Genomic DNA, 25,783 nt, shown 5'->3' with positions numbered 1-25,783 from the left:
TCGAGATCGGATGGGGGGAGAGATAGAAGGGCGGCGCGCGTGGATGACGTCAGCCGGTGCCAGCTGAGGAGACTAGGAGGTCCTAGGTTGGTGGGGGTTGTCAGTGCTGAGTGGCCCCTCCGCCGCCGTGTGACACAGACAGGTACGGGGGGAGGCCCCCCTCCATACTTATAATGCTAAGAAGTGTGTTCTATTTAATAATATTATATTGGGGGAAGTGTAGAGAGAATCTGCAATTATAAAGTACAGAGCAATTCCTGACTTCGCTGGCTGCATGCTTGTTCCATAAGGATAGCCCGTAAGCCCATAAGGATAGCTATGTGTGACAGGTTCTGGGGTTTGCACCTTTTTATGACCACAATGGCGGCTTCCGTGTCTCCGTGGGAGAAAACCTGCGCTCGTCGTCTCGTTTTATTACAGTAAAGTTTTTATCCACTTAAGGAGCGAGCCTCTTTCTGAGATTTGTTGTTTACAAGTTAAAAACTTTTTTTGTTTGTTTTTTGCTAGAAAATTACTTAGAACCCCCCAAACATTTATACATTTTTTTTTCTAACACCCTAGAGAATAAAATGGCGGTGGTTGCAATACTTTCTGTCACACCGTATTTGCGCCGCTGTCTTACAAGTATACTTTTTTAATTAAAAAATAAGACAACCGTAAAGTTTTTTTTTTTTTTTTTTTTGTTTTTTTTTATTATTTATTTATTTTATCCAATTAAGGACCAAGCCTCTTTCTGAGATTTGCTGTTTACAAGTTAAAAACTGTTTTGTTTTTTGCTAGAAAATTTACTTGGAACCCCCCAAACATTATACTTTTTTTTTTTTTTTTTTTTTTCTGACACCCTAGAGAATAAAATGGCGGTGGTTGCAATACATTCTGTCACACTGTATTTGTGCTGTGGTCTTACAAGTTAAAAACTGTTTTTTTTTTTTTTTTTTGGCTAGAAAATTTACTTAGAACCCCCCCAAACATTATAATTTTTTTGACACCCTAGAGAATAAAATGGTGGTGGTTGCAATACTTTCTGTCACACCGTATTTGCGCTGTGGTCTTACAAGTACACTTTTTTTTGGGGGGGGAGGGGGAATACACTTATCTTATTTTTTTTAAATAAAAAAAAAATAAAAAAACACAGTAAAGTTTTCCTCCAATTAAGGACCGAGCCTCTTTCTGAGATTTGTTGTTTACAAGTTAAAAACCTTTTTTTTTTGCTAGAAAATTAATATAACCCACCTCCCCGCCCACATGAGGCAGGCAAAGAAGGACCCACAGAGACTCTGTTGTGTGTAATACATTTTAGGGGCTACCAAGCAAAAGTGAAAGTCCGGACTGGTATTAATAAAGCTTTAACATCTGATCCTCCTTTTTTTTCCCCCCCCTCAGTGTCTGCAATGCCAGAGCTGGTTCACCAGGGCCCTTCTCCAGAGGGCTGAAGAATGAAAATCTCCAGCATCGGATTGACTAAGATCTGCTTCCTGCTGTCTGTGTCCCTCTGCATTATCCTCTTGTTTCTCAGCCCATGGAGGCAGCATGTCCTACCCAGGCCACTGCTGGTGCCAGCCTGTAACCTCACCTGTGCCCGCAGTTACCTGGAGTCCCAGTCTGAGGTCACCAGGCTTTCCACCGCTGCACAGGACTGGAAGAGAAACCACGCGAAGTCCCCTGCAAACGCCGGCCTGAAAGACGATCCTCGTTCAAGCGACCATCTTCGGTTAGACGATCTGTTTATCGCGGTGAAGACCACAAAGAAATATCACAAAACTCGAGTGGACCTTCTTCTGCAGACCTGGATCTCCCAAGCAAATAAGCAGGTGAGATGCTCGGGGTGGGTCCCGGCTCTGTCCATGGTTTAAAGGCCAGTTCACACCACATGCAGTCCTGTGCGTGTGTTTTTTTTTTTTTTTTTTCTGCATCAAAAACATATGGAAAGTAGGTTATATGATTTTCAATGGCATAGTTTACACCAGTTCGATCAGTTCCAGGGATTTCCAGTTACAGGAAAAAAAAACAGCTCACCCCCCCCCCCCCCCCCCCCACAAAAGTATGTACAGCGGGGAGCAGGTGGGAAGGGTTATCTTGTGTTCACCTTTTCAGAAAAAATAGAAAAGGTGAACTAACCCTTTAACTATTGCTTATCATTCACTGGTCTTCAAGTGGCTGTACCGTGCAGCCGCAGGCATCACCCTGTTACCATTTTTTCGAGCTGGTGGTCGGCTTTCTTGTAAAAGCATTTGGAGCAGCTAACCACTTGATTGCTATTACAAGCGGGGCGAGGGGATGTTGCTAAATGCCCAGTGTGCATGAGGCCAAACAGTTGTCTCCAGAAAGGTGGGATAATCCGAATTCCTCCACACTTGTGACAGCTCTATAAGAAGGAAGTTCCCCTCAGTTTGAAGAGATTTCTTTTCACTTCCTGTTCGATCCACGGGACAGGAAGTGAAATATAACCACTAGCCGACCACAATACATGTATAGATTGCGGCTTCCAAGTGGATTACTGGGGTTATGGCTGAAGCTGTCAGCTATAATTAACCCGTTCGTTTTTTTTTTTTTTTTTCAGACAGCGATTCTTTTTCTCATGAAAGTGGTCCCAGTGCCTAATTAGCAGCAGCAGGAGTCGTGGTCCCCACCCCACCCCCTGCCTTTCGCTGGTATTTTTCGGGTTTACCATTTTTACTGGTGAGCCTGGAACACATTCAAACGATTCAAGTGGCTGGCCATAGAGGTGAACAGAGACCAGATTGCCTCTGATCACCTCTATGATTAAGGAGGAACAGAGCGATGTCATGACGTTACTTCCAGTCTAGGGTCAAAGTAAACCATTTTTCTTTTTTAAAGGTAGAGGAGAGATTTGAGGTCTTAGAATAAGAGGACCTGTCATCCCTTATTTCTATTACAAGGGATGTTTACATTCCTTGTAATAAAATTGATAAAAAAAAAAAAAAACTTAAAGGGACAGTGTAAAATGTAAAAAAAAAAAAATTTCAAATGTTTTAAAGCGCCCACATTCCTCTGTGCTTGCGTGCAGAAGAAAACATGTACGTAAGTCGCGCACCACACATGTAAGGTATCTCCGTTAATATTAGAGTGAAAGCAATAATTCTAGTACTAGACCTCCTCTGTAACCCTAAAACTGATGACCTGTAAAAAAAATAAATAAAAAATGTTAAAGTGTCGCCTATGGAGATTTTTTAAGTATCGTAGTTTGTTGCCGTTCCACGATCATGCACAATTTTAAAGCATGACACGTTGGGTATCTATTTACTGCAATAATTTTTTTTTTTTTTTTTTTTTTTTTTTTTCATTCAAATTCATTGAAGTGTATTTTTTTTTCCCCTCCCCAAAAAATTGCATTTGAAAAATTTGCTGTGCAAATACCGTGTGACATAAAAAAAAAAATGTAACGGTCAATTTCAAGTAAAAAAATACAGATTTTTTACTTGTAAACTAAAAGTGCCAGAAAAGGCCCAATAGGTCATGGACAGTAAAAATAAACAGACTGGGGCTGTCATCCTTCAATATCCTACCAAAAATTAAAAAAATGAAAGCTGAGATTCTTAGATACCGCAAACCCTCTTTGCAGACAAATCTTCTAAATCAGTGGTTCTCAATGCATCACAGGTGATCTCATTTGCTGCTCAGACCCCTTTCACACCGAGGGGAATTTTGCAGGCTCTATAGCGTTAAAAATAGCGACTGCAATCCGCCCTCAAACAGCTGCACCATTGTTTCCATGTGAAAGCCCAAGGGCTTTCACACTGGAGCGGTGCGCTGGCAAGACGTCAGAAAAAGTCCTGCCAGCAGCTTCTTTGGAGCGGTGTGTTTACCGCTCCTCCACCGCTGCTCCCCATTGAAATAAATGGGGCAGTGCAGCTAAATCGCCAGCAAAATGCCGCTATTGCGGGTCGGGTTTAACCCTTTCTCGGCCGCTAGTGGGGGTTAAAAGCGCCCCGCTAGCGCCCAAAATGCACCGCAAATCCAACAGTAAAACGCCGCTAAAAATAGCAGCGTTTTACCGCCGACGATATGGGCGGCGCAGTGTGAAAGGGGTCTTAGTGATTGCAGTATTCTAGTCTGCACTTCTCCAAGGTAATACTTAAAATTTGGCCTGTTAGTGGGTCCTGAGGACAGGAGTGGAGAACCACTGCTCTAGGTCCATGTGTGTGTATAATGGCATGGTTTGATTGCCTGCTGGTTTTAACGCTTGATAGAGATAACAAATTCAACTAAGAAGACACTTGGTAGTGATTATACTGTAGGATCATTGTTTCTATGTGTGTCTGACAGAAAGCAGTTGCATGCAATTGTAAAAAAAATAAAATTTTTTTTTTTGTCTCCTTCAGACTTTCATCTTTACAGATTATGAAGACCAAGTGCTGCGCCAGAGAGCAGGTAAATGTTTATGAACATTTTCTGTTATCCAGGTTACAGGCTATCAGGGATATTATAAGTGTTTGTTTCTACATGGAATTCTCCAACATATAGACACTGAGGCTCGGTTCACACTGGAACTGGCTGCGGATCACACAGGAATGCTGCGCGTCCCCATTCTCCGGTTCAGGGAGGAATCCGGGCCGAACTTGTGCCTGAATTCTGCCCTGAAACTGAGCCAAAGAGGCACAGCATTTCTGTGCAGTGCGCTCCGCAGCCGCCCTGGAGATATGTCAACCGGCTCCATAGAAAGCCAGTCACATTCTCCTGCTATGCGAATTGGATGCGGATTTCGCTGCATCCAATTTGCACAGGTGTGAACCCAGCCTTAGGCTGGCCATACATTTGTACAAGTTTCCTTTTTAGATTTACCAAAACCATCTAATATGAGGGCACGCCTAAACACTTTCAATTTGTATGCAATCAGGCAGGCCCTTGCACTACATAGTTGCAGATAAATCTAAAGTAAATTGAATAGGAAAATTGTATAACCACTTAACGACCAGCGACGCATCCATAAGTCGATGGTTTTTAGGTGGTTATACCAGGAGCATCATCTCCATACTGTCTTTTAAAGCCGATGGTCAGCTATCTTCTAATGGCAATCGGAGCGGGTAACCAGGGACGTGCAATTGGCTCTGGACTATGGTAACCTAAAAGCGAAGAGCTAACACATCACTTCCAGTTTACTTGGAAGTCAACTGCGCCGTTTTTGAAAAATATAAAGCATTTAAAAACGCAGATCTTGGCTTGATTGAATGCTTTTAAGGGCAGAGGAGGGAGTTGGGGGGTCTTAATGCCTTTTTTGTTTGACCACTGCTTTAAATAAAAGCAGAAAAGAATCAACCTGTGCTCAGGGCCCACTAACAGGCCAGGTTTGCAAGATAACTGAAATACATCACAGGTGATATCATTCGCTGCTCAGTGATTGCAGTATTCTAGTCTGCATCTCCCCAAGGTAATACATAAAACCTGGCCTGTGTTAGTGGGCCCTGAGGACAGGGTTTGATGACCACTGATTTAAATTTTAGCTAAAGGCAAAGCTTTTTTCTAGTTTTGGACAGATTGGAGTTAGAACACCTGTCGGGTTTTGAGTGCTGGCTGTGCCCCTATTAAGGAGATTCATCTCCCCTGTTATGTTTACTGTTCTTGCCAAGAATGAAAGAAAATCTCAAATTTGCGGTTGTCTCGAGAAGAAATCTTCCAATGGGGATGCTAGTTCTGGTCACAGCCAGGGATTCACTCACATTTGAGGGATTTCCTCTCGCTTGTTGTTTTGGCTCTGGGACAGGAAGTGAAGGCAAATCTCCCAAATGGGACACAGATGGCAAAAAAGGGGGGTTATAACTTGATATATTCTATCAAAAATGGGGAAAAAATAAATAGTGAGCATTGAAAGCAGAACACTGTTGAACTCATTACTCTGTTGTTTTTTTTTTTTTTTCTCTTCTCCAATTGGCATGCCTCTTGTTAGCACATGAGTACTGCAGTACAACTGTTTGCCTCCTATGTTGCTTCATCTTGCTCCTGTCTGAGCCCTACTGTACAGAGACTGCAAGTGGTTGATGTCTGATGTTTTACACTACAGTATTTGCATTTAAACAAGTTCAACCACTTCCCCAAGTGGATGTCATATGACGTCCTGGACTTTCATTTTTTAAAGCATTGCCTATGGAGATTTTTAAGTACCGTAGTTTACCGCCGATCCACAAGTATCCGCAATTTTAAAGTGTGACATGTTTGGTATCTATTTACTCCGGTGTAAACATTATCTTTTTATATTTTACAAAAAAAATTGGCTTATCGTGTTTTCTTGCATTAAAAGTTGCTGTGCAAATACTGTGTGACATAAAAAAATTGCAAAATATACATATAGTGTGTGGGGATTCTGAGTAATTTTCTAGCAAAAAAATGATAAGGCTTACATGCAGGTGAAAAATGCCAGGATTGGCTTAGGCTGAAAGTGGTTAATGATGTAATAATGAAATACAAAGCTGTGTATTTTATTTCTGCCTTGAGTTCTTCTGTAAAGGAAACCAGTCATGACTATAATCTAAAAGTTACCATTACTAACCTTTCCTTCCAAAACTGCAAGTTGTCTGGCCCTAATGCTGAGCCTTCTTACTTCAGTAGTTGTTTCAGGTATCTGGTGCTTCGCTGCCTTTTGAACAAGCATGAATACCTTTCCTTGTTTCCTTTTAGGGAGTCAGATGGTGAACACGAACTGCACCGCAGTGCACACACGACAAGCTCTGTGTTGTAAGATGGCTGTCGAGTATGACAAATTTGTGCTTTCCTCCAAGAAGTAAGGGATGCTTCCTTCTTTTTTATTTCTGTTTTTAAAGTGAATTTTAAGCCCAACTCCATCGGTTATTTTTCAGATTGCTAGTCTAGCATCATTCAACCCAATTCCTGTGGGTCCCGGTACTCATGGACACACCCCCTGCAGATGGGGAGAGAGAGAATTTGCCCTCTCTAATTGTCCTGTTTCCCATTACCATTGAAAGAAACTCACAAACTTTGAGTTGTTCCCAGAAAAGTAAGAGAGGGGAAATCTTCCAATGGGGACACTAGTTCTGGTGACCTGCATAGCTCCAAGGGATTCCCCTTATTTGCAGGAATTTCCTCTAACTTCCTTTTTTGGCTATGGGACAGGAAGTGAGGGAAAATCTCCCCGATGGAACACAGATTTAAAAAAAAAAAAACCTGACACATTTCCATACTCCATTTGAAATGAAAAAATACATTTTGCCCGTAGTTCTACTTTAACAACTTGCCGACCAGCAATGTACCTGTAGACTTCAATTTTTTATACTGAGATGATGCCTGCGGCTGCAGGCATCACCCTGGTAATGTTTTTTTAGAGCCGATGGTCAGCTCTCAAAAGCCATCCTAGTGGGCTAACAAGCCACTGGATTGCTTTTACAAGCAGTGGGTGGGGATATTTTAGTACCTGCCAGTTAGAGTGAAGTTAAAGAGGAAGTAAACCCTGATGAGTTTACTTCCTCTTTCATTCCCTGCAAAGGTAAAGCATTTTGGACTACTATGCATCACATAGTAGCCCATTATGTGTCACTTACCTGACACAGGAGCCAGCAAAGTACCACCGCTGTCCCCTGTAGTCCGGCGCATCCACCTTCTCGGGTGTCGCTGCTCCGCCGCTGTCATTCGGGGAGCCGCCACTCGCGGCATATCGCCGTTGACCGCGGCGCACTCAGTGCAGGTTTAGGAGATATTTCTTGGACCTACAGGTAAGCCTTATTCTAGGCTTACCTGTAGGTCAAAGTTGGTTGTAAGGGTTTACAACCACTTTAAAGGAAGTGAGACTGATTTTGCTTTTCTTTGATATTGTTAGCATTACAGCACCAGCATCCCATCCAAGTGTTAGCATTGAGTTGTCTTATCAATTTGGCACCCTAGGTGCCATAGCCAAATCGACTGGGGTGGGGGGGCTAGCTCATAACAAAGCAACCTAATGCAGGCAATGTTTTCCCAAATTCACTTAGTTTACACACCTGAAGGGGGCAGTACATACTGTATAAGCACTTTCATGCAACATCCATCTTATTAGCGAAATACTGATGATTTTATTTATTGTAGATGGTTCTGTCACGTGGATGATGACAATTACTTGAATCTGCATGCCCTGTTAGATCTGCTGTCTGCCTTCCCACACAACACTGATGTTTATGTCGGAAGACCCAGTCTGGACCACCCTGTGGAGACACTGGACAGGGTTAAGGGCGATGGCTCGGTGAGATCTAAATGTCATTTTCACTCAGCTGGCTGTATTTAATGTTTAAAGCAGTGAGATAAATATCTGCCAAAAAATGTCATCTTCTTTTTACAATACTTAGGTTGGGTTCACGCTTATGCGAACTGGAAATGTGGTTTTCCCCGCACCCAATTCGCATGAGTGTGCCTGGCTTGCAATGGAGCCGGTCCACACACCTCTGAGGCGGCCGCAGCCCGCATTTGTAAAGGGTCCTGTGTGTCTTTGATTCCGAATCTGGTGTGGATTCAGGCAAAAATTTCGGATCTGAATCGGTGTACAGGGACACCCCGGAACCCCTGATGTGAGCCGCAGCATCTGTGAACCCAGCCTTAGCCTGGGTTCACACTAGATGCGGTGCAAATTTACAGCAAATTTGTTGCAGAATTGGCACTGCATCTAAATCGCAAACCTGTCTATGGGAAAACTGATTGCGGAGTGTATGTTAAGTTAATGACACCCGCAGTCAGTTTGCAAAACGCACTCATGCAATCTGATTCTGGTGCGGACTAAAATGGGGTTCTGCCGCAGTTTGGCACAAATGCAGTGCGATTTTAACCATACAAATCTTTGGCTCAAATCGCACCCCAGAGACAACGCATTTTATTTACACTGGAATATGCTGAGATTCCTGTGCGAATTACATGCAGTGTCCTGCACCACAGCAATGTGAACCGGGGCTGAAAGTGTTAATAAACCCAGGGCTCTGCATTTGCTATATCTGGTCACACAGTACACAGAACATGGAAATGTAAATATAAACTGCTAAATATATTTCTCTTTAGCAGTATATAGCAGTCTTGTGACTTCTATCAGTGTCTGGTTAAAGCTTGTAGGAGGAGTTTTCATTCTCCCCTAATTGTCCTATGAGGCCGCAGGACCACTGACCCTCTGGACAGTGCTCATTTGCCCTGTGCTGATAATATGCACCCTCCCAAGGAAAAATATAAACTCTCTAGCAATGCACACCAAACTGAGCATATGCAGCTTGCCCCCCCCTAGTCTTTGTGCTATCAGCAGATTTGGGACTGTGGAAGAAGGGGAGGATCAGAGAAGACATGATCAAACCGCCTTTTTTTACTCAATGCAGAGGATTAACCCCTTAGGTTCCCCAGTGAGTATAACAAGCATGCTTTACTGCATATAAAGACTGATTTTACTGTTATGGGTTTAGTAACACTTTACCAATGTAAGCCCTTGTACACACGGTCGGAGATTCTGGCGGAATGTGTCCAATCGGAGCGTTTTGTGGGATATTCGGACTGTGTGTGGTCTGCATTGGACTGTTTCCGTCTGAATATCCGTCGGACCAAATATTCCAACTTGCCGGAAATATTTTCCGACAAAATGCTCCGATCGGACATACTCCGATCATGTGTAGAGAATTCCGATCGGACAAAGTGCCACGCATGCTCAGATCAAATTCCTACATCAAAGCTATTGGCTACTAGCCTGAACGTAGTCCCATCGTAACAAAATTACATCATCACGTTCTGAAAGATCGGATTTTCCGACAACTTTGTCCGACTGTGTTTATGCAACAGTTTCGGACAAGATCCGACGGATTTGGTTGTCGGAATCTCTGACCGTGTGTACAAGAGCTTAGAGAGACAGGCTTTGAGGGGGGGGAAGGGTGGGGGTTGGACACTTGGCTTATTATGTTTTTTTTTTTTAAGTCATCTCTGAAGTTCTGGTTTGCAACTGGTGGTGCTGGATTCTGTATCAGCCGAGGCTTGGCCCTGAAGATGAGTCCATGGGCTAGGTGAGTGAATCGCTGTAGAGCTTGAAGAATAGAAAGTCTGTGCATTGCCAACATCCACCAGTTAAAATCTGTTAAGTCTCTGTAGCCTGCCCCAACCCCCATTCTGTGGCCATAAGTTTCTGGACACCGGACTGTCACATCTACACTGTATGATATAAAGTGTGAAGATTCTCCCAAAGAAATGTGATTTTACTGTAGTAGTAGAAAATCTTTTAAATTTTTTTGATTTGTTTATATAATAAAAAAAAACCACCCACCAAAAAAAAAAAAAATCTTTGTGAGAAATAAATTATAGAACTTCTAATTTGGGTACAGCGTTGCATGACCACGCAATTTCCAGGTAAAAACGCAGTGCTGAATAGAAAAGAAAATGGCCTGGTCATGGGGGGGGGGGGGGGGGGGGGGGAGGGGGTCTTCCAGAGGTCAAGTGATTAGAGAGAGAGCCCTGACCACTTTCTAACACCTGTGGTATGAATTAGAAAGCCGATTGCAAGCCAGGTGTTCTCATTCTACATTTAGTACTTGCCTCCAAAAATTAAGCTCCAATAAGGGAGTGAAACATATCAGAGGAAGGTTATGAAGCGAAGAAAGCCTTAAGCTTTTCATTGATCCTGTGCCTCTGGTGTCTTTGTACCAGAAGAATTTTTAAACCGTCTTTAATAAAGGTGTTAACAGAGTGCGACCATCCAGCCTTTTCTTCGATTCATTCCTACATGCAGAGCCAGCACCTGTTTCCATCAGCAGGTGGGATGCATTATGAGATGTCTGCCTAGAGCGGTGTTCTTTTGTTGCTGTTTAGAGGAAGGTTATGGGTGGCGTGTCTCTGCTGGATGAATACATTTTTTTTTAAGCTTCATTGATTAGTGCTGTGCAACTTCACATCATTTACTAGTAGAAAGAAGAGGGGTGACACCCCTAGAAGGTAGACGTAACCCGTAGATGAGGTGGGAAAATACCAGGCCTATGAGTGGGATCCTGGATGAATCCGAGCCCGACCTCCACAAATGTTCTTTTGGCTGAATTGGCACCAATCCCCACAGATTTGGCCTTCTGAGGAGTGGATGCTGTTCTAGAAGCACATATTATTGTATTTGATTTTGGAAGGGGATGTCGAACAATCTTGTATAAGTGTGATGCTCAGGTGTTCACAAACTTTTGGGTCGTAAGTGTACTTGTGTTTCCCTAACACATGCCAAAGTTGGAAAACTGAGTTCAGTTATTAAGGTTTCTTTTACCTTCTGCCATGAAAGGGTTAAAGTGGTTCTAGAGCCTTAATGTTTTTCACCTTTATTGCATTCTATGCATTAAGGTGAAAAAGCTATGCTGCAGCCCCCCCCCCCCAAACCCCCTCCCCTTTTCCTTACCTGAGCCCGATTTTAATCCAGTGATGTGCACGAGCGCAGTGGCTCCAGTCGCTGTCTCTCTCCTCATTGGACAAATTGATGGCAGCAGGAGCCATCAGCTCCCTGCTGCTGTCAGTCAAATCCTGTGACACGTGGGGGCGGGGGGCCGAGTCCCGCTGTCTGTGGTTAATGGACGTAACAGTAGGACTCTGGAGCGAGCCCATACAGGTATCCCAAGGGAAATCGGCTTTCCGTGGGTGCACTCGATGAAGAGGCATGGCCTGGAGCGTTGGCGGGGGACCCCAGAACAAGAGGAGGATCGGGGCTGCTCTGTGCAAAACTATTGCACAGAGCGGGTGTGTGTGCGTCCGTCCGTCCGTCCGTCCGTCAGTCCTGAAGGGCGCCTTAAAGTGTCATTAAACCCACTTCAGTAAAAACTATTAATAAATGGTGTATTACATGCTGGTCATACTCACTCAGTCAATATAGCGCCTAGAGGCGATTCAGTTCGCATTGTGCGCTATATAAGTATTTCATTCATTCATTCATTCATTCATTCAATATAGGATTGGTTTTCTGTGTTTTGCAAAAAAAAAACCTGGTTGATGCTGCTGCTCTCTATCCCTTCCTCCCTGTCCATGTCCCGCTGCAACTGGGGATTCTGCAGAGCAGCTGTTGTCAGCTAATGCACATGCTCTGTTTTAAGTGTGTTTACAAGCTGTTCATTTCTCCCTCTATCACATCTGAGCAGCCCATGTGACTATAGAGTCACGCATGTGGGCTTATACACTTATCTCCCCCCTCCTCCATGCAAAATAAACTGCTAAATGCTATGTAGATTGAACGAGGCTTCACCTCCCTCCTTATTCTAAGCACATACACAATAAACACCGGCTGGAGGGGCGTGGTGCAGCCTTTGACTGCCAGAAATCCGCCCACACCATATTATTGACAAAAAATAATAGATTTGATTTCAAATATATATTTGCATGATAATTTAAAACCGTTTTTTTTTTTATATTAAAAGAGAAATATGCTGGGAACCAAGCAATCAAACACCTCCGATCGCTCAGTTCTCAGAGCAGAGAGCCCGTGACTGTCAGTCACCAGCTCTCTGCTCCCCAGCGTTCACTGGAGCATTGGGCTGTGGAGGTGGAGATGGCGGGAGCTGAGCCATCCTGACCCCGGCTCAGAGACCTCAGTTGCCAGCGGGCTTTAGCTGTATTTCTCCTCCTTTTTAATTGTTTTTACTCTGTATTCCAAAGGCTGTTTTACTTTTATTTTTATTTTATTTTTTTTTAATTTAAACAGTGTGTGTGTTTAGTATCCTTTTAAACAACAACCGCTAAAAAAACCCTCCCTGTTTGCTGTGGTCACCTGGCAATTTTACTCATTCTGCCCCTAAGATCTGTTGCTGCTCTGTGACTAATGACAATTTTTTTTGCCTCATCTTTAGCATGGGGAACTTCATTAGCACAGCAGAGAAGGTTCGGCTCCCTGATGACTGCACCATCGGGTACATTATTGAAGGATTGCTAGAGGTGAAAATGCAGCACAGCAACCTCTTCCACTCGCACCTGGAAAATCTCCAGATCCTCCCTCAGATTTCCTTACTGCAGCAGGTGAGTGTCCCTGTTCTACGCACTGATGATTAAATGGGCCTCCTTCATTTTACCTCTTCATTTGCATTCTTATCGTTCGGTTAAACGTTTTTTCTAAATGTTGCAACAATAAAATTGTGAATAGATGGTGCTGAAGAAATAAACAAGCAAAAATTATAATCTTAGAATCTTAATTCTATCCCCCACATATGTGCTGCCTGATTGCACATGGCGCAAAAGAGAGCTGTTACAGTCACTAAGTTTAACAAACGTACTGTGTACATCTGCTGGTTGCAGGTATGGGAGCTCTCGCATTCCAACAATGTATCAGAGTTTTCATAAATGGGCAGAAGTGTCAACATTTGTGATTCCCCCGGCGACATCTGCTCTCTAAACCATGACAGTGTATTTAGCCCTAGTCAGCATTCGGTATCATCTGGTACTGTCTGTATTCCACTTTAAAAGAGAAGTCCAGCTTAAGCGCGTTTGGCTGTGTTACTCCTATGGGTCACTGGAGTGCAGTTCGTTTTGCGCTCCTGTGACCCGTTATCAGCAGAAAGCAAACTGAAGTCCGCTATCTGCTGACGTCAAAGGAACCAGTCCAGACACCGCCTCATCACGATGAATCTGAATCCACCAAGTGCCTGGACTGATACCAGTCTCAGCCTCTCAGCAAGCCACTGAGAACCTGAGACGGCCGATCCCTGTCCCCTCCACAGCTAAGCTCTCCAGTGAGCGTGTGTGGCGTGGGGGCAGAGCGGAGAGCTGTGATTGACAAGCTGCAGCTCTCTGCTCGGGGAGCTGTGAGAACTGAGCCATCGGCATTGTCCGATCGCTCGGTTCTCAGTGCAGAAGCGCCAGGGGACCAATGCTGCATCCACCTAGGTATGTATGAAAATGGAAACAAAAACATACTTCTCTTTTAGTACCTTTCCACTCTGGGGTCCATTTAACTGGGCTATTACTCTCGCAGGGCAGAAATAATGTGACCACTGTCATTGGCTGCCACATGATCGGGAGCTAGCTCCTGATTATCGGTATAGACTGAGCTTTGAACAGCTCGGTCTCTGTGCTGGGAGAACACTCTTGGCACAGAAACCTATGCATACGTATGGGCGTAGATTAACCAACATATCTGGAAATGATTGTGTTATTGTATTCACACTTCAAGAAAAATCATCAGGGGATTTTATTTTTCCTTTGTGAATTGTACCTGAGATTCCAGAATACTTGCTTTTTGGAGGCTTGTGGCTTAATATATTCTCCTTTTCTGCTACCAAGGTAACCCTGAGCTATGGTGGCCCCGAAAACAGAAGAAACGTTGTACGAATTCCTGGAGCCTTCAGCTTAGAGCAGGACCCAACAAAGTAAGTCAAATCCTGTCCAACAAAGCAGGTTCTGCTCAATTCCTCCTCCTTTATTTTTTGGTGGTGACAGTAAAATGCCATTTTACCATCGTTTTAGCAGTGCTATCTGGCCGCCAGCGGGGTGCTTTTAATCCCCGCTAGCGGTGGAATAAAGTGTTAAATGCGCCCTTGTAGTGCCGCTGCCGAAGTGATTTGTAGGCGCTTCGGCAGCGGTGCCCATTCATTTCAATGCGCCACAGCGCCAGGGGAGGAAGTGGGAGCTGGGTGCCTCTAAAAACAGGACGGTGGAGCCCTAGTCCTTACATCATTGTCCCCAGTCCATACATCAGTGTCCCCCGCTTGTCGGACACACGGGGCAAATGGTTGGCAGTGGCTCCATTTAGATCTCTTCATTGTGCTCAGTGGAGTGGAGAGGGGTCTCCCATCCGTGCAACCAATCAGCTTCTGTGTACAAGAGAATTGTCTACTCGTAGACGGAAGAGAGAAGCCGACTGGCTGCCCCTCCCCGTCTCTACTGAACACACAGGGAAACGGTCCTCACGGCGGCAGCCATCTTTTCGTAGCCTTCTGCCGTTTTTGCCAAAAAACAGTCCCGATTTCCCAGGACAAAAGCAAAATCCCGGGATTTTAATCTGGTCAAGCTCCGATTGGGACGAAAATTCCAAAATCGGGATTGTCCCGGGAAACTCTGGACTGTTACAAGTATACTCATCATTGGTGTCAGTGGAAGGAAAAGTACCCCATAATTGGTATCGGTGGAAGAAATAGTGCCCCGTTATTGGTGTCCTATGGGACAAATAGTGCCCTGAGGGGCCAGATAAAGGCTAGGAAAGGGTTGCAGTTTGGAGACCACTGCCCTAGAGAACGACTCCCCCCACTGCTTCTAAAATGAGATCCTGTGGCTAATCAGGCACTCGGATTGCTTTTGTTGAAATAAAATCACTGGCTGAAAATCTTGACAGCTGCATCCATATCCCCGGTAAACCACCCATAACGTTTCATAATGTAAATGTCCATAAGGGGGTCTTCTATAATAGCAGCCGGCGCAGACATTGTCCACGGACCTCTAGCGGCGGTGGCGAAAATTGGTGGTGATTTCCCGGGAAAGGCTAAAACCAGGAAAAAGGTCTCAATCCCAGGAAAGTCCTGGGAAATTCGGGACATTTGGCAAGTATGAGAATAGCATGCTTGTTTATACTCACTTTGGAACTTAAAGGGTTGATCCTCTGTATTGTGTGAAAGGGCTCTTTGATCCTGTATGCACAGATCCTCCCCCTCCTGCGGGGTCTCTCTTGGCAAGGACAGATAATACACAGTCAGAGTAGTAAAGCTGCACATGCTCAGTTTGTTCTCTTGTTGAGCTGAGCTTTTCAGGTCACATGATATTGACATCACACATTTGGGGGTGTATACAGATCCTAAATGACAGCCCAGTCCCTCCCTCCTCCCTCCTCCCTCCATGCCCAGTAACTAAACAACACAGTGGGTGGGATGTCACATCTTAATTCATGGATGATCCGCCTCCCATAAAAGCATGAGGACACCGGCTGTAGCGGAAATCTCCTCCTACCTGAATACTCTCAGCACTGGGCATACCCTTCAGTTTATCACGTGACCGTGGTATATATTTCAACCAAAAAGGTATATAGTGGCAGTATCTTAATGTAAAAAGAAGATAAATAAGCTGTGGGGGGGGGGGGGGGTGTAGTGGATGAATTATTTTCATATTACTGGGTTTAGTAACACTTTTAGCTCCCGGAAACTGAATAGTTTCCTCCCTATGCTAGAGTTACCATTGAGGTATTTGGGTCATTGCTATTTTCCTGTGGTGTAGGGTGGGCCTTCTGCTGGACAGTGTCTTCCTCAGATAATGACCCAGGAGTGCTGTGGGCCCAGGCTGGCTTGATGAAACAACCCCAGAGGTTGTGTCTCTGACACCCTAGGTTCATGTGAAATGGGTTGGATGACACTTGGGTATTGCTCAACCTGGAAGTAGGATCTTGCTACAGGGCCAATGATATTGCCCTTGCCTAGGTGTAACAGACTAAATCTGGAGGGTGAGTAAGTTGTGTGTGTTTGTTTGTTTTTTATTATTTATTTTATTTTTGTGTATTGCTGCAATTTAACACATGAGTGAGGGTGGGGGAGACTAAAGAATAAGTGTACTTGGCAATTTACTATCAGTCTGCATTTAAAATGTGATATTTACAACTGTGCAACTGACTTTCATCAAATACAATTGACTAGTGTTGCGCTAGTGCTAGGTATAACCTGCAAAATGAGTCCACAGTTCATAGTCCTATAACAGCAGTAGTGGAAAAGGAAAACTGGATTTTGGGACACCTTTCTGCACCAGTGGGACACCGGAAACTGAAAACAGATAAATAAAAGAGCGTGCACAGGCTCCTGGTTGCGGTATACTTTTAATTATAAAATAAAAACAATGTAAAATGCTCTCACAATATCAGGCTTGTGTAAAACATTGCATCCATTCAATTATCCTACCACTGGTGTAAACATCTTGCGCTGACCCACCTTGTCGAAAGCGCTGCCGGCGGCTTCGGCTAAAGCATACAGTGCATCTGGAAAGTATTCGCAGCGCTTCGCTTTTTCAACATTGTTATGTTAGTCTTTTTCCAAAATGGATTGAATTCATTATTTTCCTCAAAATTCTACAAACAATACCCCATAATAACAACGTGAAAGAAGTTTGTTTGAAATCTTTGCAAATTTATGAAAAAACAAAACAAAACAAAAAAACGATCCCAAGTACATAAGTGTTTACTGAGCCTTTGATCAATACTTTGGTGAAGCACCTTTGGCACCAATTACAGCCTCAAGTCTTTTTGAGTATGATGTTACAAGCTTGGCACACCTATTTTTGGCAGTTTCTCCCATTCTTCTTTGCAGGACCTCTCAAGTTTCATCAGGTTGGATGGGGAGTGTCAGTGTACAGCCATTTTCAGATCTCTTCAGAGATGTTCAATCGGGTTCAAGTCTGGGCTCTTATTGGACCACTCAAGGACATTCACAGAGTTGTCCCGTGCCACTCCTTTGTTATCTTGGCTGTGTGCTTAGGGTCATTGTCCTGTTGGAAGATGAACCTTCACCCCCGTCAGGAGGTCCAGAGCGCTCTGGAGCAGGTTTTCATCAAAAATGTCTCTGTACATTCCTGCGTTAATCTTTCCCTCAATCCTGACTAGTGTCCAAGTTCCTGCCACTGAAAAACATCCCCACAGCACAAAGCTGCCACCACCATGCTTCACTGTAGGGATGGTATTGGCCAGGTGTTGATCGGTGCCTCCAGACATGACACTTGCCATTCAGGCCAAAGAGTTCAATCTTTATTTCATCAGACCAGAGAATTTTTAAAAAAATGTTCTCATGATCTGAGTCCTTCAGGTGCCTTTTGGCAAACTCCAGGCAGGCTGTCATGTGCTTTTTACTGAGGTGTGGCTTCCGTCTGGCCACTCTACCATACAGGCCTGTTTGGCGGAGTACTGCAGAGATGGTTGTTCTTCTGAAAGGTTCTCCTCTCTCCACAGAGAAGTGCTGGAGCTCTATCAGAGTGACCATCGTGTTCTTGGTCACATCCTTGACTAAGATGCTTCTCCCCTGATCGCTCAGTTTGGCCGGGGCGGCCTTCTCTAGAAAGAGTCCTGGTGGTTCCAAACTTCTCCCATTTATGGATGATGGAGGCCACTGTGCTCATTGAGACCTTCAATGCTGCAGAAAAATTTCTGTGCCTCCATACAATCCTGTCTCTGGGGTCTAATTCCTTGGACTTCATGGCTTGGTTCCCGCTTTTGACATGCTCTGTTAACTGTGGGACCTTATATAGACAGGTGTGTGCCTTTCCAAATCGCGTCCAATCAACTGAATTTACTACAGGTGGACTCCAGTCATGTTGTAGAAACATCTCAAAGATGATCAGTGGAAACAGGAGGCACCTTTTGAGCGTCATAGCAAAGGCTTTGAATACTTATGTACATGGGATTGTTATTTGTTTTTTATAAATTTGCAAATATTTCAAACAAACTTCTTTCACGTTGTCATTATGGGGCATTGTTTGTAGAATTTTTGAAGAAAATAATGAATTCAATCCATGTTGGAATAACAAAATGTGAAAAAAGTGAAGCGATGTGAATACTTTCTGGATGGACTGTATGTAACACTCACTCCTCCAACTGACAAGCCGCTAAGCTCGCAGCCACCTTACAAGCCGGCTCCATGCACTGCGCTGGGTTAGAGGGGGAATAGGCACTGAGTTGGATGCTCTGACAACACGTTTCGGAGATTGACTTCAATTCAGCTGGAAAGTAAAGAATCAAGTGTATTTGTAGCGCCTTTGTAATGCTTTCCTGTTGTGTGGATGATGTGCTATTTTTTTCTTTTTCTTGCAGGTTTAAAACCATTCATTGTCTGCTTTATCCAGAGACGAGCTGGTGTCCGCAGAAGAAGCGTCTGCCTTTCTTGACATAAGTTCCATCTCACATCTAGATTTGACATCTTCAAATTTTTTTTTGTTTCTGTGAAACTATATATAAAGGCACATGGTGTCTAAAAGCATAACTGTCCTCGCGAACAAATTACCAGGAAGGGCAGCAGAGAAGGTAGAGATTGTGTATTTTTGGAAGTGTCAAATTGAAAGTATAACTAAAGCCAAGATTTTTTTAAATTTTTTTTTGGTGGAGAATGGGGGGATAAAGAAGGGGAGAGCGCTATAGCTTCTATTTGTAATTTTTTTTTTTTTTACATCTGTATTTCATTGGGGAGATTTCCCTTTATTTCCTGTCCCTAGCCACAACGAAAGAAAGTGAGGGAACTACCGTCTTAGAGACCATATTTGCCAGAGCAAGTGTTTACTATTCGTATATTTCCCCCCTCTATTTCTGTTATGGGGACAACTCAAAAGTTTAGGATCTTCCCTCGATTTTCACGCTCGGTGACAAAGGTCACCAGGACAAATAGAGTGGATGAATCTGCCAACAGGGGACAAAGACTGCAATAAAAATATGACAGATATCCTAATTCCACTTTATCAAAATCTAAAAAGCAAAAAAAGTTTTGTCTGTAGATTTAATTTAAGGTTTGCCAGCTTCCTTGGCACTGCAGCAGGGTTTGATTCTGCATGAGTTGGCATCAGCATTTTTCAGTATCTCCGGACACCAATGTAGAAAACTTGTCCACAACTCCACTTCCATTAAAGTTTCTATAGATAAAGAGTGGAGGCAACATTTTTATATATATATATATATATATATATATATTATAATTTTTTTTTTTTTTTTCTGTTGACACCCCAGGATTCCCTCACTTTGGAGGGATTTCCTCTATTTGTTTTGGCTATGCGACAGGAAGTGGAGAGAAATTTCCCCAGTGGGACACAGATAAGAAAATAAACAAAGAACTGATGGAGATTATAACCCTCCTTTACTCTATCCAAAATGGGGAAAACATTTTTTTGCGTTTAGTGACACTTGAAAGAAAGAGGACAATGTCTACATTCTCTACCACCTTTACCAGCATGATATTTTCATTTGTGTCACAGATCCTCTCTTTTTGATATATCCAGATAGATCTCGTACTTCTGCTGTAACTGCAACAATTTTTAAGAATTTTCTCCGCCCCATAGTGACAAATAATTGGTATTACTGCCAATACACTTAGCAGGTGGTGATAACAATAGATTTTATCTACAGCAGCACCTACAGGTGAAACCCAGTATTGCAGGATGACCTCTGTGAGCATTATGACAGAGGCTGGACATGGGGCATATTGTAAACTGCATAAAAACGTACTCCATCCGTGCACATTTTCTGTCTCTGAAGGTAAAGGGGTGCCCATTTTATTATTTACACCAGATCACATTCCATAATCTGTATTAATGCTGGTGTGAATTCTTCATTTAGACTGAGGCAGGGCATTAAAACGTAAAGTTGTAATGTGAAAACACTTTGGGGTTGATTTTACTAACACTAGAGAGTGCAAAATCCGATCTGGTCCAGCTGTGCATGGAAGCCAATCTGATTTTAACGTCAGCTCAGCTTGTTCAATCAAAATGGTTGTAAAGGCAGACTTCTTTTTTTTTTTTTTTTTTTTTTTTTTATCTTAATGCATTAAGATTAAAAAAAACCTGTGTGCAGCAGCCCCCCTAATACTTACCTGAGGCCCTTCTCTATCCAGCGATATCCACAAGTGCCTCAGCCATCTGGGACTCTCCCTCCTGATTGCACCATTGGCTTCCGCTGCTGTCAATCAAAGTCAGCCAATGAGGAGAGAGGGGGCGGGTCCAAACCACAGCTTCATGTCTGAGTGGATACACGGAGCTGCAGCTCCTATCCCTTTGAATAAGTCACGTAACAAGTGACGCAACGTGTGGGGTGGAGCTGGTGACATCATTTCCGGTGTCCCATGCATCGGAATTAGCGGTGAGGAGGCGAGGAGCTTGTAGTTTGGATACCTTTTACTTACATTTATACAAGATGTGGAAAGTGTGAGTGCACAATCCTTATGTTTTAATCGTATTATATTAAATGGTATTGTGCAATTCATTTTTCTTATATATTTTGAGCAATATTGGAGAAATTGTTCTTCATAAGAGTGTGTGTCCTTCACTATTAGAGCTGGTGTTCCTGATTATCGAGGATCTTCCTAGACTTTATAACAAGGCTTCAATAGACCCGGGTGGGTCTTTGCTTGAGGTGAGTGCCCAATTGACTTAAAGATGTTGTGGTGAATTGCACATCTATGTTCAAGCATGAATTGGATTTACACTTATCAGTGAGAGGGATAACTGCTCTCTTCAGAATCCTCGCTGTTTTGGGGCTTTTTTTGGCATTTTTTGAAAGCCTATAGTGTGTTTTTAATTTGTTGCACTTTATTCCAGTTGAGGATGTTTATTAATGCTTTACAGTTTCATATTGCATAAGCGCACCATTATTTTTGTATATTTTAGCTTGGTTTGGGTGCCCCCATAGCAAGCTGCTTGCTGTGGGGGCACTCAACAGGAGGGAGGGGCCAGGAGTGCTGAAGAGGGACCCGAGAAGAGGAGGATCTGGGCTGCTCTGTGCAAAACCATTGCACAGAGCAGGTAAGTATAACATGTTTGTTTGTTTTTTTGTTTTTTCTATAAAAATAACAGACTTTAGTATCGCTTTAAGCTTTGACAAAAAAAAAAAAAAAAAAAAATCTGGAAGCTGATTAGTTTCTATGCAGAGCTGCACCTGATTTTACACACTCCAGTTTTAGTAAATCAACCCCTTTATATTGTCTATAAATGCTCTGATGTGTGTGAATGCATCTCAATGGTCTGTGCTCTGATAATGTGTGCTGCAATGGTGCTTTGTAAGCTCTTAAGTGAATTAAAGGCTTAGATCACCTTTTTTTTTATTTTATTTTTTATTTTTTTTTGTACCCCTTTCTCTGGAATCTTACAGCCATCTCGAAGTGCTGGAGTGGGCCCATAGAGGCCATCAGTTGCAGGATGACCTAACCAGCAGGGTCTCGAAATTCTCTGCTTCTTGTGAGCACTGACTTCATTTGGCAAGTCCGCCCACCTCTTCTCCTTCCAACCACCCTTACACCGAAGCCATGACCCGCTTCTCTCCTCCAGTGCTTCCCTCCCCTTGACTTTCTCTTTCCCTCCATCCCACTGCAGTTGCATCATGGGGAATGTAGTTCTCCCCCCTACAGGCTCTGCAGTACAAGGTATAGTCACATGGATGCTACGGGAAGCCCAGTGATTGGGGGGATACACCTTTTGGAATTTAGGCCCCTTTCACACATGTGGACATTATGTCCGTATTTCATCCATCAGTTTGCAGATGAAATACGGACATACATGCATCCCTATGGGATAGTGGGTGTCTGCGGATGAACATCCGCAGACACCCACTATTGTCCGCCTCCGCAACTGTCCGATTCTGCAGACGGAGGAAAATCCTATTTTTCTATCCATCTGCAGAGCGGACCGCATGAACACGGACAGACGGTCCGTGCTCATCCGATTCCCCCCCATAGAGGAGAGCGGAGAGCTGACGGGGCGGTCCCTGCACAGTGTGCGGAGAAAGCCCTGTCCGCAGCCGGCTCAGCGGGGACAACGGAGTCACTGCCTCATTACTGATCCACCCCGTGTGAAAGGGGCCTAAAGGATAAGTTCACCTTTCGTAACATGTTACACCCATATTAAAGGGGTTGTATTGGCTTGCTTGTACAGGGTATGAGCAAGCCGATACACTGATAGGATCTGCAGGAGACCTGCATGGCACCAGCTATCTGCTGATTGCTGGTGCAATGCTTTACAGGCTCCTGCAACAAAAAAATAATAAATTCACATTTTTTTGCAGATTTAAAAAAAAAAAAAAAAAAAAAGTGAACTTCTCCCTTTTAACAGCAGAGTAAAGGCAGATTCGCCACAGTCAGAGGGAGGTAAGTAAGGACTAACAAAATAAAAATGGCTGCAGTACAAAAGAGGATACCAAAGGCTTCAATTCCTTTTGAAAAACCTAAGTTATGCGTACAAAAAAGGTCAACTAAGCCTTTAAATGTGCCCTTCCCAAATAGCACATGCTTTGGCAGACACAAGGATTCCTCTCTTTGCAGAGTTCCTTTGCAGAGCATGATGCCTTTCATTCGCCTGAAGGAGAACTATGCCTGCCAGAGCGTAAGATATCAAGGTGTGTCTTATCAGTCCTTCCGCCCCTAGCCATTGAGGATTGTGTCTGGATATTCTAATCCCAAAGCTGGATATGGATGTGGCTATGTGATATAGCAATCGGATTAGATTTTCTGCTAATCCTAAAGCAATGCAATTGAAAACATAAGATGTTGGCATCAAATGATTATGGTGTCAGAATTACCCAAATCAAACATGGCAGAAAAAATCTGATCGCGTTTGACAAAATGACTGATTCGATCTTTTTCCCATTTCACACTCCGTTGAGACCAATGCTTGAGAGATTCCTCAAAGGATAATAGCATATCAGGACTTGGGGCCTCTTCACAGTGCTATGTGTTTTAACATGTTTTTCACAACTTGAAGTGTTTTTTTTTTTTTTTTAAGCATATTCATTCATTGGGTGCATCCTATGTGTATTTTTGCTTTCTGCAAAAAGAAATACCGTGCAGCAAAAGTGTGTTTTGTGACACATAGCAAACCAGGCTTGCGCTCGTTTCACACTTGTGCAATGCACGAGAACCCTGCGAAATCCACTGCTGGTTCCTGCATCGCACCTGAATCGCAAGGCAGTTCACACTGCCATATGTGAACTGCTGGAGTGTCAATACAATCTTCATGACACTCCCATTTCAGCACACATATCGCACTGCCAACTGTCAGTTCAAACATTAATCAGATGGCATGAGTGTGAACACCCATGCGGATCCGATTCTGATGTGGACTAAAAAAAAAAAAGGGTCCTTTGCGAGTTGTGTCCGAATGCGATGCAAATTCAGCCATAGTATCTGTATGGCTGAAATCGCATCGCACAGACATTGCATGTGATTTGCAGTGCGGTATGAATTTCTTTGATCTCTCACCACATACTGGTATGAAACTGAGCCTTAAAGAGAGCTTACCACATAGCAAATTGTGTGCAGAATTTTAGTTCTGATGGAGGTAGTCATTCCTTGATGCGTGCAACATGTTTGTGGGTATGCACACTGAGTCACTGCCTTTGACTTGAGAGCTGAGCGTGCACACTGAGTCACTGCCTTGGACTTGGGAGCTGAGCGTGCACACGAGTCACTGCCTTGGACTTTGGAGCTGAGCGTGCACACTGAGTCACTGCCTTGGACTTGGGAGCTGAGCGTGCACACTGAGTCACTGCCTTGGACTTGGGAGCTGAGCGTGCACACTGAGTCACTGCCTTGGACTTGGGAGCTGAGCGTGCACACTGAGTCACTGCCTTGGACTTGGAGCTGAGCATGCACACTGAGTCACTGCCTTGAAGTTGGCACAGAGCATGAGTACCAGATTTCCTTCTATCAGAACCTAACCATACACGCACGTGTTTTGCATCATATTGGTGTCTCTTTAAGCTGAATATTTTATTTATGCTTTTCATTTAATAAAAAAAGGGGAAATCCTCTTTACAAATAAAATTCTCTCATACAGGTACTAGATGCATATACAACAAGGTACTGAAGATTCATGGATTGGATTCTGTGCTTTCATTGTGTCCACCCACTTAGACATTCGCACCATCTATTGGCTTTCTCACTACCTTATTGCCCTGCATAACCTGCAAGTGGTTCTTGGGTTGGTGTTCAGCCAGTTACTGGTGCACTGTGACATGGAGAGAGTCGCATGTTCTCCATAACTGGATTTACCGGGTAATTCTCTCTGCTCTGGGTGCAATTTGTAAACCCATATGGGCCCAGCACAGGTCCACTTTAAGCTTTGTTCATGATTTGCCATTCCCCACATTCCAGATGATCCCCCCCCCCCCCCCCCTTCTGTCATTTTATGTAATGTAATATAATGCTTATATTCCTACAATCTTCTCCATATATGGATAGTGATAGGCCAGCGTATAATTTATTTAAGTTGCACAAATATTTGTTGAATGATCTGTACAGCTATTATTGTTAAATGTAAATAAAATTTGATTTTTTTTTCTACTTCTCAGTTTCTGACTTTAGTATCAAGGAAAACCAGCTCCTTGTCCTCAGTTTAAACCGGTTTAATGCATATCAGGTGCATCAGAATAAGAGATGTTCAGTGTCCTATAGGCTGTGGCTGCTTCAGAAAGAAAAGAAAAAAAAAAAAAGCTAAGTAGAAAAGCGTTTCCCCTGCCAGCAGCTGCAGAATGAGAACATTTCTCTTTGTATGGATGCAGTGGTCTCTCTACAGAGGTCTTACGTCCCCTAATGAGTTGGCGCTATAGTTCTGCAATTGGCAAAGCTCATGCTCCTTCCCAATTGAAAAATTCTACCTTTCCCAGCAAAGGATGTGTTTGGACCTCTGCAGAGAAACCACTGCTTCCATAAAAAAGAGAAATGTTCCCTTCTGCATCATGCTGAGGGAAGGGGGGGGAGGGTAGTAAATAGAAGACCCAAGTTCAGTTGGGCTTTAAAGCGGGAGTCCACCGGGACTCCGCGTTTTTTATTTATTTTTTTTTTTTTTAAAAGCCAGCAGCTACAAATACTGCAGCTGCTGACTTTTAAATAGTGACACTTACCTGTCCAGCGCGCCCGCGATGTCGGCACCCGAAGCCGATCGCTCGCTCGGCTGCCGGGTCCCGCCGCCATCTTGGGTATGGGAATACAGGAAATGGAGCCTTTCGGCTTCATTTCCCGGTTCCCTACTGCGCATGCGCGAGCCGCGCGGCGCAATCCGGACGGTCCCCGCTGCCTCTGGGAGCTGTGTGTTTCCCAGCAGGCAGCGGGGCACTTGCTGAAGGGGGCGGGCGCTTGCGGAACGGAGGCGTAACCTACGCTCGTTCCGCAGAGCGCTAGCCCGGAAGTGGGTGCAGTTACCTGGATTATCCAGGTAACTGCACCCC

At 43.8% G+C, this 25,783-nt stretch overlaps 1 protein-coding gene across 1 annotated transcript; it reads left to right on the top strand.

Moving 5' to 3' along the window:
* Positions 1–4: 4 nt before the first annotated feature.
* RFNG (RFNG O-fucosylpeptide 3-beta-N-acetylglucosaminyltransferase) lies at positions 5–24,899 on the top strand. Its single transcript, XM_077458873.1, has 9 exons — positions 5–142; positions 1,384–1,811; positions 4,344–4,392; positions 6,634–6,736; positions 8,032–8,185; positions 9,880–9,965; positions 12,765–12,930; positions 14,191–14,276; positions 18,680–24,899. Exons 2-9 carry the CDS (start codon positions 1,437–1,439, stop codon positions 18,756–18,758), a joined length of 1,098 nt encoding a protein of 365 aa, XP_077314999.1. The 5' UTR covers positions 5–142; positions 1,384–1,436; the 3' UTR covers positions 18,759–24,899.
* Positions 24,900–25,783: the final 884 nt, after the last annotated feature.

Source organism: Lithobates pipiens, unplaced genomic scaffold (genome assembly GCF_037356315.1).
Source record: "Lithobates pipiens isolate NorthernLeopardFrog02 unplaced genomic scaffold, aLitPip1_a1.2 Scaffold_28, whole genome shotgun sequence".
NCBI lineage: Eukaryota > Metazoa > Chordata > Amphibia > Anura > Ranidae > Lithobates > Lithobates pipiens.
The sequence above is the reverse complement of the archived record's forward strand: the minus strand, read 5'-3'. Positions and strand labels throughout refer to the sequence as shown.